The sequence below is a fragment of the Anomaloglossus baeobatrachus genome (assembly GCF_048569485.1).
Source record: "Anomaloglossus baeobatrachus isolate aAnoBae1 chromosome 5 unlocalized genomic scaffold, aAnoBae1.hap1 SUPER_5_unloc_9, whole genome shotgun sequence".
In the NCBI taxonomy this organism is placed as follows: Eukaryota; Metazoa; Chordata; class Amphibia; order Anura; family Aromobatidae; genus Anomaloglossus; species Anomaloglossus baeobatrachus.
The window spans coordinates 540,006-553,221 of record NW_027441813.1 but is presented as its reverse complement, the minus strand read 5'-3'; the positions used below and the strand labels follow the sequence as shown (position 1 = coordinate 553,221).

The 13,216-nt window shown below is 43.8% G+C and overlaps 1 protein-coding gene across 1 annotated transcript in view; it reads left to right on the top strand.

Annotated features, from left to right (window-relative positions):
* Positions 1–6,481, top strand: part of LOC142259349 (uncharacterized) — a 96,305-nt gene extending 89,824 nt beyond the window's left edge. The window contains exon 10 of the mRNA XM_075331812.1: positions 4,459–6,481. Within this exon, the coding sequence (XP_075187927.1) occupies positions 4,459–5,470 (1,012 nt within the window). The 3' untranslated portion in view covers positions 5,471–6,481. The remainder of the gene's footprint in view (positions 1–4,458) is intronic.
* Positions 6,482–13,216: the final 6,735 nt, after the last annotated feature.

Genomic DNA, 13,216 nt, shown 5'->3' with positions numbered 1-13,216 from the left:
CAAGCAGACATGGCCTCGCCATGGCCTTCGCCACTGCGAATAATCTGACTATCAAGCACGTGACTTTGATCGGAGGAGGCCTGATGGGTGCCAGGATAGTGCAGGTAGCTGCAGCAACCAGACACAGTGTTGTTTTAGTGGACCAGACTGATGACATCTTGAAAAAGTCTGCAAAAAGTATTGAAGACAGCTTGAAAAGGGTCACTAAGAAGATGTTTGCGGACAAGCCTGAGGCTAATTCACAGTTCATCAGCAAAACCCTCTCAAACGTCAGCACAAGCACAGACCCAGCGGCCGTGGTGCACAGCAGTGATCTGGTGGTGGAAGCCATAATAGAAAACTTGAAAGTGGAAAAATGCACTAATCAAGACACTGGACAAATTTGCACTAGAACACACCATATTTGCCAGCAACACATTCTTATTGACATAGCCAACTCCACAACTAGGCAGGATCAGTTCGTAGGGCTGTATTTCTTTAATACAGTACAAATGATGAAGCTGGTGGAGGTCATTAACCCCTTCACGACCTTGGACGGATCTATCCGTCCAGGATCGTGTCCCGTTAAGCCCCGCCCCCTGCCGCGGGCAGGCGGCGTGGATCGGCACACATATCAGCTGTTTTCAACAGCTGACATGTGTGCCTGCTAGCCGCGGGTGGAATCGCTTCCACCCGCGGCCATTAACCCCTTAAATCTTGCTGCCAAAGTCTGGCAGCAAGATCTACATGCGCGCGGCCATGTTTTTTACTTACCGCCGCCCCCACCGGAAGTCACGTGTGTTATCTCGTGACTATCGGTGGTTGCCATCGTAGCACAGGGTCATGTGATGACGCCTGCAGCTACGAAGTTTCACTTTCGTTTTCCCTCGGCCGAGAGCAGGGGGAAAAACAAAGTGACTGAATCTGCTGTTTACGGCTGTATTGCTGTGATCAGCAGATAGATAATAGCGATCGAATTGCTGATAGCTATAGCCCCCTAGGGGGACTAGTAAAATAAAAAAAAAGGTAAAAAAAAGAGTTTTAAAAAATAAAAAAAAACAAAAAACCTAAAAGTTCAAATCACCCCCCTTTCCCCCCATTGAAAATTAATGGGTTAAAAAATAAATAAATATACACATATTTGGTATCGCCGCGTTCAGAAATGCCCGATCTATCAAAATATAAAATTAATTAATCTGATTGGTAAACGGCGTAGTGGCAAAAAAATTCCAAACGCCAAAATTACATTTTTTGGTCGCCGCAAGTTTTACGCAAAATGCAATAACAGGCGATCAAAACGTAGCATCTGCGCAAAAATGGTACCATTTTAAACGTCAGCTCGAGGCGCAAAAAATAAGCCATCACTGAGCCATAGATCCCAAAAAATAAGAACGCTACATGTTTCGGAAAATGGCGCAAAACGTGCGCCACTTTTATTGGACAAACTTGTGATTTTTTTTTTAACCCCTTAGATACATGTAAATGACTCGCCCACCCCAGGGCTGTGGGACACCCGGTGCCGGGCCGGACTAGTCCGGGGGTCGTCAGTGGTGGCGGGGCCCGACTCCATTGCCCTGGTGGGTGTCAATTAAATATGGCTAGGTGAATAAAGTTTGTGTTCGTGACGCCACCTGTGGTATGCGGCTATTAAGCCGCCGCTGCTGTATGAGGCCTCCGGGGTGATGGAATGGCAGCAATGGTGGTACTGCTCCCCACAGGTGGAGCGGTGCCCCGGGGCACAGTTGGTGCTCGTGAGAGTCTATGGTGTGATGTGTGAATAATACGGTGCAGGGCCGACAGGCAGTGAAAGAAACAGGCACAAACAGTAGTCTCTTTACCTTCTCCTCTTTTACTTGGCAGAAGTTTAGTCCAGGGAGACCGTCACAGATGGTAAAGATGATCCGGCCGGCCTGGAAGTGCCTGGGGGTGATCTCTTTGGCCAGTTGAGTATGAGGCCTGCTCCCTGATCTTTCCTTTTCTTCTATAGGACCCTGCACTCTGAATTTAGCAATGGCCCTCTTGCTGCTGGGACCAGTGGTTCGTCCCTTTTTCTGTGTGGTAGGCTGCGCAGGCCCTCTCTGGTGCTTCTCTGCAGGAGTCCACACCGGGCCCTTGGGATGCAGCTGTACCTTCAGATTGCTTCTGGGCCAGGGGGCTTGCAGCTCTCCTGCCCTCCGGATTCGGCCACCAGGGAAGGATTTTATACCCTGGCAACCACAGACTCCGATGTCTGAGTCTATTCTGTGCCTCTCTGCTAATCTTGCTTCACTGGACCAAGCTACTCAAGCTCCAGGCCCCAGTTCCACAAGACAGCACTACTCTGCGTCTGCTTGCTATGACTTCTCTCTACAGACTGACCACTAACTCCTCCCTCAGGCCAGACTTAGGGAATGCTCCCTGGAACTCCAGGTTCAGAGCTCCCCCTGCTGGCCTGAGGGAGAACTGCGTTGGATGTTAAACTTACTGGCCAATAGACCCCCCAATTACCTCCAGGCTCAGCATTAACCCTTTGGAGGGGCAATGCTGTTGTGGCGACCAGGTCCTGGGGCGCCACATAAACCTATACATGTTTGGTGTCTACAAACTCGCACCGACCTGAGGCATCACATAGAAAAAACATCAGTTTTATCATATAGTGAACATGGTGAATAAAACATCCCATTATGTTGGTCTTGACACTAGTAAATACACCATTGATGTTTGGTACCAGATGGAACCTGAAAACCCCCCTTTTGCCTCCAGTGAATTACTCAATAAGCTTCGAAAGAAGACCGGAGAAGGATTTTATAAAGGCAGATGGTTGGCCTGGCTGCACTGCAGAGATATATTTTTATAGTCTCTTATTTGCTTTGATTATGATGACCGTTGTTGTTTTTACATTGCATGGTTTTCTCAGCACTTATTAACACCGAGTGCCTTACAGTCATGATTCTCTATTTCATCAATATCCTTTTGTACCGCTGATTCCAAACATTCATACATCATAGCCATTCTACAGTCAATAAAAAATAAATGTAAATAAAAATAAATTGTGCGACTTTTGGAGGTTTCACGCCAATTTTAACCAGCTTCGCAAAAATGGACAGAGCTTGGCCAGAAGACGGGTGTGATGTCACCGCTTCTCTAATTCATAACAAACTGTGGCGTTCCCTATGCCAGAAATCTCACGCCAGTCCCTGATGTCATTTTTCAGTGTACATCTCCGGTCTTGATGAATCGGAGCGCTAATGTTTACCTGCACAGATAGCAAGACCATGCTACCTGCTTGGTTCCAAAGCCTAAGGATAGGCCATCAATCTTACAGTCCCGAACAAGCCCATTAAATATTTGGCTTCTGTCTCTATTATATTTTCATCTTCGAAAAAAAAACCTTTTTGAAATTGTCTATGTTGTGGATCAATGTCACGAGATGCTTGCAGGGCATGCCAACTGTCATGGCAGCATCAGGATCTGTGGAAATTACACATTCTGGCACTCTTGCTTGCTAACTTCTCTGTTATCTGTGATCAGCGCAGGGAGACGCAGGCATCGAACCACATACTTAGTAAGACTAGCAAGTTATTCTCTGCTGGGCTCCTTGTTAATGTCTTTGATTACATGCTGTAGGGGAGCCAGTATCATTCGCTTCCCTTCTGTATATGCTGGCTGGATAATTCCATTAATGCCAGCTATAGTTTACCTATACAGGTCTGGTGAGGTGTTGTGATACAAACTAGTGGTTGTTGTGCATTATTGCTGTGAGCAGTTGTGGTGTTAACCCTTGTTGCCTTTTTGTTTCTGCCTTCCTTCTCTTGCTTTTCTCCTTAGTATCTCACTGTTTATTTCTGGGAGTTTGCAGTGTGTCTGAATTTTGGTTTTCCAATCTGTCTTAATCTGTATTTCCATCATACTCCTGCCCCTTTCTTCCACGTTCAGGGGTAATCCAGAGGTTAGGGATAGCCTAAAGTCTCCTAGCATGACGGAAAGTATAGTAGCCCCCTGTCCCTCATTTCTCATTATCCTACAGTCACATTGCGACAATCAATCAGATTATTTACTGTAGCACATTCCAGAGAACTGGTGCTAGGAATGGGAGATCAGAATTAACGAAGATGTAACTCTTAGGTCTCGAAATTGGAAAACAGATTCAGAATAATTTGTTTCCTAATTTAATTTCTGATGTTATGGTTTAAAAACATAAATCTACTTTCAAAATTATATAATTAAAAAATAATAATATTGTGTTTTATTTTTAGCCGATGACTGTATCAGGAGTTCAGATGGACCTCTAATATCTTCAGAATTTAAAACAGATGATGAAAGTATTACACATTATACATATGAGGAGCATGCTGTTGTCCCAGATATACCTTCAGTCCTTTCATGGAAAACTCTATCATCAGATCTTTTCAAACAAGTCCAAAATTCCCATTTATCACAGAATTGTAAGCAAAATAAAAGTTACAGAAGGGATGTGGAACATGAAACGGCTCCTACAAGGGAGAAACCATTTTCATGTTCAGAGTGTAAGAAATGTTTTATTCGGAAATCAGACCTTGTTAAACATCAGAAAATTCACACAGGGGAGAAGCCATTTTCATGTTCAGAATGTGGGAAAGGTTTTATTCAGAAAATAAACCTTGTTACACATCAGAAAATTCACACAGGGGAGAAGCCATTTTCATGTTCAGAGTGTGGGAAAGGTTTTATTTGGAAATCTGATCTTGTTTGGCATCAAAGAACTCACACAGGGGAGAAGCCATTTTCATGTTCAGAGTGTGGGAAATGTTTTATTCGGAAAGCAGACCTTGTTAGACATCAGAAAATTCACACAGGGGAGAAGCCATTTTCATGTTCAGAGTGTGCGAAATGTTTTATTGAGAAAAGAAACCTTGTTAAACATCAGAAAATTCACACAGGGGAGAAGCCATTTTCATGTTCAGAGTGTGGGAAATGTTTTATTTGGAAATCACATCTTGTTTTGCATCAAATATCTCACACAGGGGAGAAGCCATTTTCATGTTCAGAGTGTGGGAAATGTTTTATTCAGAAATCAGACCTTGTTAGACATCAGAAAAATCACACAGGGGAGAAGCCATTTTCATGTTCAGAGTGTGGGAAATGTTTTATTCGGAAATCACACCTTGTTAGACATCAGAAAAATCACACAGGGGAGAAGCCATTTTCATGTTCAGAGTGTGGGAAATGTTTTATTCACAAATCACACCTTGTTAGACATCAGATAAATCACAACGGGGAGAAGCCGTTTTCATGTTCCGAATGTGGGAAATGTTTTATTCAGAAATCACACCTTGTTAGACATCAGAAAACTCACACAGGGGATAAGCCGTTTTCATGTTCAGAGTGTGGGAAATGTTTTTTTCGGAAATCACACCTTGTTAGACATCAGACAAATCACATAGGGGAGAAGCCGTTTTCATGCCCAGAATGTGGTAAATGTTTTACTAGGAAATCAGGTCTTGTTTACCATCAAAAAGATCACACAAAATAAACCATTTTTATGTTCTGATTGTAGAAAATGTAATTCTCAGAAATCAGATCTTGTTAAACATGTGAAGAAGCCGCACAGGGAAGGAACCTTTTTCATGTTGTGAATAATTGAAATGTTCAACTGGCAAATCAAGTTTTGCCGACATCAGAAAACCAACAGAGCAGAGCAGCCATTCTTGCTTGCAGAATTTGCCAAATGTTTTTTATCATTAATCAGGTCTTGTTGTCAGATGAGTCACATGGGAGAAGCCATCATGATGTACTAGAATTCAAAGGGTTTTATTTAAAAATCAGCTACAATTGCTCAAGTAAGAATTGGTGAGGGAAAGAACCATTTTCTCTCTTTTTAAACTTATCGTATTTTTCAGACCATAAGTATGTGGTCATGACGCACTGTTATGGGGGGATTTGCTGCTGACACTTTATGAGGGTAATATCCCCCAGTTTCTATGTGTTTGATGACTTTCCCTTTAAATAGTGCTTATAACAAATCTGTGGCTGCCTTTATTATTTCCTAAAACAGTGAAGAGCCGCAGATTAGTGTTTTTTTTTTTTTAATATAATCCAGTACTAAAACTTTTGGAACTGTTCCTAATGTCTCCAAAAGGAACTTCCAGGTTGTTAGATCCCACAACCATCAGTGATCATTCACAGTGGAAGAGTGAACTCTACGACCCCAGCTCTGCAGCATCCTTCTTAAGCAGTTCAGTAAAACCTTAAAATGTATGTGACCGCGGTGGATTAGTTCAGAGAGCAATTACTTGTGCTTAGAGCAGCTGAAGAGATTTGTGGGATCCCATGCTGCACACTAAGATCCCACAAAATGGAAATTCGAGCTCCACTTTGCTAGTAAGTTGGGTATTTCAAGAGCATTTAGGAACATTTGTGAAATGTTTTGATACTGGATTATATTTAGATAATTCACTAATCTCAGGTTGCCCACTGCTTTATTTACTAAAAAGTGCAGCCCCAGATTGGAGATAGGAACTCTTAAGTATATCACACTGTATATAATTGCATTTCAAAACTTGTTTTGTTAATAAATGCTTGTAAAATATACAGTATATTATTCATGCCTGTCTTTCTCTATTGTTTATATGTGATGATTTTGCCTCAGAACCTCTGGGGTTGAGGCAGATCTGTAGACATTTAGCACAAAAATAGTGAGGGGATGTCACAGAGGTGTCACGGCCGGCTGACAATCCAGTGGCAGAAGTTTTGAAAAATCCCAGAGATTTGCAGAATGTGTTGTTAACTGACAGTTCTTTGTTTCTGCAGCAGCGGACTCTATGACTCTGGGAAACTGTCAGTTTTTCCTTCCTCTAAGTTGCCAGCCTCTGACTTCCTTTATAAACCTCACCTGGGGTGCTTTAGGTGAGGTTTATAGTTGATCCTGGTTGCGGTTTGCAGCGGTTGTCTCCTCTTGTTGTTCCAGAGACGTTTGTGGTAGCTGCTCCTAAGATAAGTGTTTGAATTTTGCTATGTACCTGGGCTCAGGTGGTAGCATTTGTGTCTCCCCTGTATTGTTTCCTTTTGTCTCCCTTAACATTAGTGGTGTTGACGAAGAACTCATACCTGCCATTCTTACTTAGTCCCAGATCAGGGTTTGCCTAAGGTGAGGTATTGCTGCTCGGCGACAAGTGCAGAACCTATATAGGGTTGGTGAGGGTGAGCTGTATTGTCAGGGGTCACCACTTCCCTCTTTCCCTAGTGATAGGGCATTCTTTTTGCCTTCCCTTTGTATTGTACTATACGGATGGTATAGCTTCTATCCTCAGCCGTGATAGGGGAGAAGTGAATCGCATTCTGCATCCTGGATATGTGGAAGTTGTTAAGACATTCTGGTCCCAATTTATCGAAGCTTTTATGCCAAAAAAATGTAACAAAAGCTTTGAAAAGTCACAAAAATTTGGATCAATTCATAATTGTGCCAAATTTTGGGGGACCTTGCCATTTTCACTCTAATATTGGCAGGGTTTGGGTGGGACGGGGGTGTGACACCACAACTCCTTAAATTCATGACGAGCTGTGGTGTTCCATATGCCAGAAATCTCACTCCATTAATACTAATATTTCTGGCACGCACAGGAAAAAGATGTCAATATGGTTTCGAAGAATATTTTATTTTCATATTCTGCATAAGGAGTCAACCAAAATGCCATTGTTTCGGCTCACATTTGAGCCTTTTTCAAGGCATGTATATCTAATAACAAAAATAAATATAAAGGCAATGTCAGTCAAAGGAAAAAATAAAATTAAATAAAAAGAAAACAAAATTATGTACAGATATGTGCACAGATTACATAGTGCAATTTAACCATGAACATATTGAATATAATAATTGACGATATGTCATACAGGAATCCATAAGGAAGAAGAATTAAATTATGACATAGAATATATTTTACATTATATGGATGACTAGCAGACAGTCTTAATGGCAAATGGAAATTGAGGAACGAGATATATAAGCACGAATTAGTAATATTATAGGTGTTGTTTAGATGAGCAAGATGAGCAGGTTTAATAACCAAAAACTTCTTCTTATTTGAGGATGACTTCTACCTTCAGAAGAAAGGGACCGCTATGGGTAGTAACGTTGCACCACCTTATGCAAATATCTTTATGGCCCATTTTGAAGACCTATACATCTATCCTTACCCCCTCTTCCTGTCACATGCCAAAACCTGGAAACGCTTCATTGATGACGTGTTCTGTATTTGGGATGGCTGCCTAGATGACCTTACACAATTCTTTGCTCATCTAAACAACACCCCAGCACGGATTACATTTACCTTACATCATGATTCCAGACGTATTAATTTCCTGGATACGATGGTCATTATAGATGAGGTTCATCACCTTATCACCGACCTTAGACTTAGAATAGTCTCTTGCACTTTAAAAGCAGCCATCCCATGCATGTAAAGAAATCTCTACCTACATCTCGACAGGTTCGTGTCGAGAGGATCGTATCGGAACATCATACACGACAAACCAGACATACAGAGATGAACGAATGTTTTTTGGCAAGAGGTTACCCACCCAATATTGCCAAACCATCGACAACTCACTCTACTCGAACAAACAAGGAAACAAAAAGGGTGGCCTTTGTGAACACGTATCACCCCTTCTCAACATTGATACGTAACACCATATTGGACCACTGGCCCCTCCTAACCAATTCCTACCCTCACATTCCTGAATTTCAAACACAACTATTATTTTGTCATAAACGTGACCGCAATCTCAAAGATATCCTTATTCGGGCTGACATTGGGCACTCTAGACTTTTTCTACGGCAGACTACTCTCACCACAAGCCGCAATGGCACTTTTCCCTGTCTAGGTTGTGTCCAATGCTCTAACGTATTGAAAGGAGATCTTGTGTTCCATCCTAGGACTGATAAGGGAATCCTGATCCGTGGTTTCTTCACCTGTGACTCATCTTATGTGATCTATTTTATTAAATGCGCGTGCGGTTTCGGATATGTGGGTGAAACATCCCAACATATCTGAGATCGCATTAGCAAGCACAAGTCTACAATCCATTGCAAGCAAACATTACTACCCATTCCAGCACACTTCATTTCCAAAGGTCAGTCTATTTCACAGCTTAAGTTCCAGCTTCTGGAACATATCCCTGTACCTCGCAGAGGTGGTAACAGGATCCAGAGACTACGACTACGTGAATCCTTCTGGATTCACACACTACAGCCCCTAGAACCACTTTGTCTAAACAGGGAATACGAAGTTTTTGTGTAGCTTGTCTTGATAAGTATATGGATCACGTGATGATGTTCTTTTCATTCATAGTGTTATTCCTATTTATATGCGATTTATAATACCGTGCTTTTGTACCTGGGCATCTCCGTCCACCCACCACAGGACCGTTCTAATACTCTCAAGCACTCTCTACTGCCTTCCAAAACCAATCACATCTTTCTCCTACACACATGCTGCTCTTATACTCCATTCACACAGTTTCACGCTGATTCACGCATGCGCGTACCTATCAGGCTCTTACTTTCATTCTTTACTCCATTTCCTCATATTTACGCCGTCCTTACACCTTTTGCGTATGTCCCGGCGTATCTCCGCACATGCGCACTCTCTACCTTCCCTATCTCCTCCTGTCTGCAATTTTGCGCACATCCACACAGTCACCTGGGAAACACTACCTCCTCCTGACTTCTATAAAAGTTTCTGGTGCCATTCATTCACCACCTTGCCACCAGACAGCCAGTTCACCGGACATAGTTCCTTCTGCACCCAGCCTGCTTTCATTCCAGGTAACTTTCCATCTCACCGCTCTACCCCTTTCACTTGTGTAGACTGTACGATTAAGCTTTACAAATATACCATTACTTTTTCAGGCACTATCACCTACTTACCCTGGTCTCCTATGACTCACCTCTCCCTCCCCCCATCCTCTGGTATGTTTCTACCCTTTCATACTGTTGATTTTATACTCTGCTATATACTCATGTCATCTCTATCTTCCCTAGGTATTTGCTAGTCTAAAGTGGGCTTTACACGCTGCGACATCGCTAGTATCGGATAGCGATGTCGAGTGCATTAGCACCCGCCCCCATCGTACGTGCGATATTGTGTGATTGCTGCCGTAGCGAACATTATCGCTACGGAAGCGTCACACGCACATACCTGGTCAGCAACGTCGCTCTGGCCGACGACCCGCCTCCTTTCTAAGGGGGCGGTTCATTCAGCGTCACAGCGACGTCACTGAACCGCCGCCCAATAGAAAAGGAGATAACAGAGAGTGGACAAGGAAACGGGTTGTAATCCGCGCCAAGGACTCAGAAGATTCAATGGAGATTTATGCTTCTTTTATTGGCATGCACATGTCTACGCGTTTCAGGAGTCACAGCTCCCTTCGTCAGGACAGCAAGCAAGGAACATCAAAGAAACATCAGAGATTTGATGTTCCTTGCTTGCTGTCCTGACGAAGGGAGCTGTGACTCCTGAAACGCGTAGACATGTGCATGCCAATAAAAGAAGCATAAATCTCCATTGAATCTTCTGAGTCCTTGGCGCGGATTACAACCCGTTTCCTCGTCCACTCTCTGTTATCAGCCAATCTTCGGACTGCTGCCGGACTTGGATTCTCATATGCGTGCATAGTGGTTGTGACTGGCACAACCATTATAGGTGAGTGTAACACTTTCTTTCACCCTCCCATCACCTGGGTAAGACCCTATTGCGCTTTCTCTTAGACAGCCCTTTTATCAATAGAAAAGGAGGGGAGGAGATGAGCGGCCGAAACATGCCGGCCACCTTCTTCCTTCCTCCTTTTCCGGTGAATGGAGGTAAGGTGATGGTTGTCGTTCCTGCGGTGTCACACACAGCAGAAGCGACGAACCACATCGCTAAAAAGCAGATAACGATTTTTTGTTTCAGGACGACCACTCCACGGCAAACGATTTTGCCCTCTTTTGCGATCGTTAAAGGTCGCTCATACGTTTCACACGCCTCATGGTATGGGTGCCTCATGCTGCGTTACTCATATATTACCAAATTTTATGCAACTAGCCTTTTCCTCATTGAGCTACATGACCCATGTTCTTGGTATTACTATTTCGTGCTTATATATCTCGTTCCTCAATTTCCATTTGCTATTAAGACTGTCTGCTAGTCATCCATATGATGTAAAATATATTCTATGTCATAATTTAATTCTTCTTCCTTATGGATTCCTGTATGACATATCGTCAATTATTATATTCAATATGTTTATGGTTAAAGTGCACTATGTAACCCATGCACATATCTGTACATACTTTTGTTTTCTTTTTATTTATTTTTTTATTTTTTTCCTTTGACTGACATTGTCTTTATATTTACTTTGGTTATTAGATATATGTGACGCCCCTGGATTATCAGGGCGTCACAGGGTAATGTGCAGTCTGCCCTTCTGTGCAATATCCATCTCCTCCTTGGTTATGGGTCCCCAACTGTATGGTGTTGCCAACATCAGTCAATTAAAGTCCTAGGTACACTCTGCACCACACCCACCAGACACACCAGTGGACGGCCTGAGTGGAATAGGGTCGCCCACTTGGGGGGTTGGTAAGGGGAGGTCAGGAGTGTCAGGAGTAGGTCAGTGTTGCGTTAGAGGTGAAGGAGAGAGGAGGTCAGGAGCTGGGCTCCTTGGTAGTAACTAGGTGACAGACGGTGGTCTGGGCCTAGTAGGAGCTGGACTCCCGGTCGCAGGGGATCGTGACAAGGGGCACGGAACTGTCGAGGAGGACAGCTGGCGGCCTTGTACCATCACCGGGCTGGGCTCAGGGCACGACGGGGTACGTGGACCCTAGGTCAGGGAGTAGCTTCAGGCAACCTGACAATTTCCCCGACAAGAACGAAGCCTTCAAGATCCGCTCTCCACCTGCTCCAGAATCGGGGTACTAGCACAACGAGGGGGATAGGACTTTCCATTAATACGGTCCAGAAAATCTCAAGCGTGAACCCTTAGAGCAAGCTCCATCAGTTAGCCATACTGGGGAGCGGGACCCGACTAGTTTTATGCTACCGGGGCCAACCGAGAAGAGAACTAAGTGCCAGGAGGAAGGTCACAGAACACCAGACAGCACCATCGGGGACGGAACCCAAACTAGCTCCCCTCAGTGGCAGCAGTGTCCAGAACTTTGGTTTATCCAGTTGTCGGTGTCAGCTTTTTGGACTAAGTACGACTGTGACCCCCTTTTCTCCCCACGGCGCTCTCCAACACCATCACCGAGTCCCGGGGCATTGCCCCTACCCGTGGAGGGTACTAACACCTGGCTGCCCCCTTCCATCACCCGCGGGTACTCCCAACTGCAGCGGTGGTACTCCAAATTACCACATACCACGGGTGCCGTCACAAACTCTTTAACTACCCCCTGTAAATATCCCCCTTCATTTGAGTGGCGGCACGACCCCCGGGTCCGGAGACCCTCGAGCCACCGAGCACCCAGATCCGAGCAGCCCGTCTGCTGACATGGGAGTGGCACATATACATGCCTTGAAAAAGGCTCAAATGTGAGCCAAAACATTGGCATTTTGGTTGATTCCTTTTGCAGATTATGAAAATAAAATATTCTTTAAAACCATATTGACATCTTTTTCCTGTGCGTGCCAGAAATATTAGTATTAATGTAAAAAAAATTCTGAGCACCAACATATTACATGGTTGTAGCAGAGCTTTTTCCTTCATACAGAAATCTCACTCCAGTCCCTGATGGGAGTAATATTTCTTGCATGGCACTAGGAGGCACATACCACTCGTCAAACGCTCCAAATTCATGAAGAGGCAAGCACCATTTCATGAATCAGTAGTGGCCCCCGCATAAATTGAGCCCTTTATGTTATAAGAACGAGCCCTTTACAAAGGATAATTATTGTAATTAAAAAACTAAAGGATTTTATCTGTCTGATATCCAATGGATTATTTTTTTGTAGGGCTACCCACAAATAGAGATGAACAGACCTGTTGAAGTTTGGTTTAAGCTTTCTCAGTTGGACTTTAGATAAAGTTCAGTTCGGAAACCGGACTGGTCCTAAACGCTGTTGGAAGTCACTGATTGGGTAGTTCGGGTCTCCGCCCACATGCATCCAGCCATTTATTACCGGGGGACGGATGGCGGGGTTTTTTCCTTGTACACAATACATCTTATAACAATGTTTTTACCTCCCCGTGAAAGCCATTCAAACACTACAAGCAGCTCACACCTGGCCAAGCACTGATAGATCGA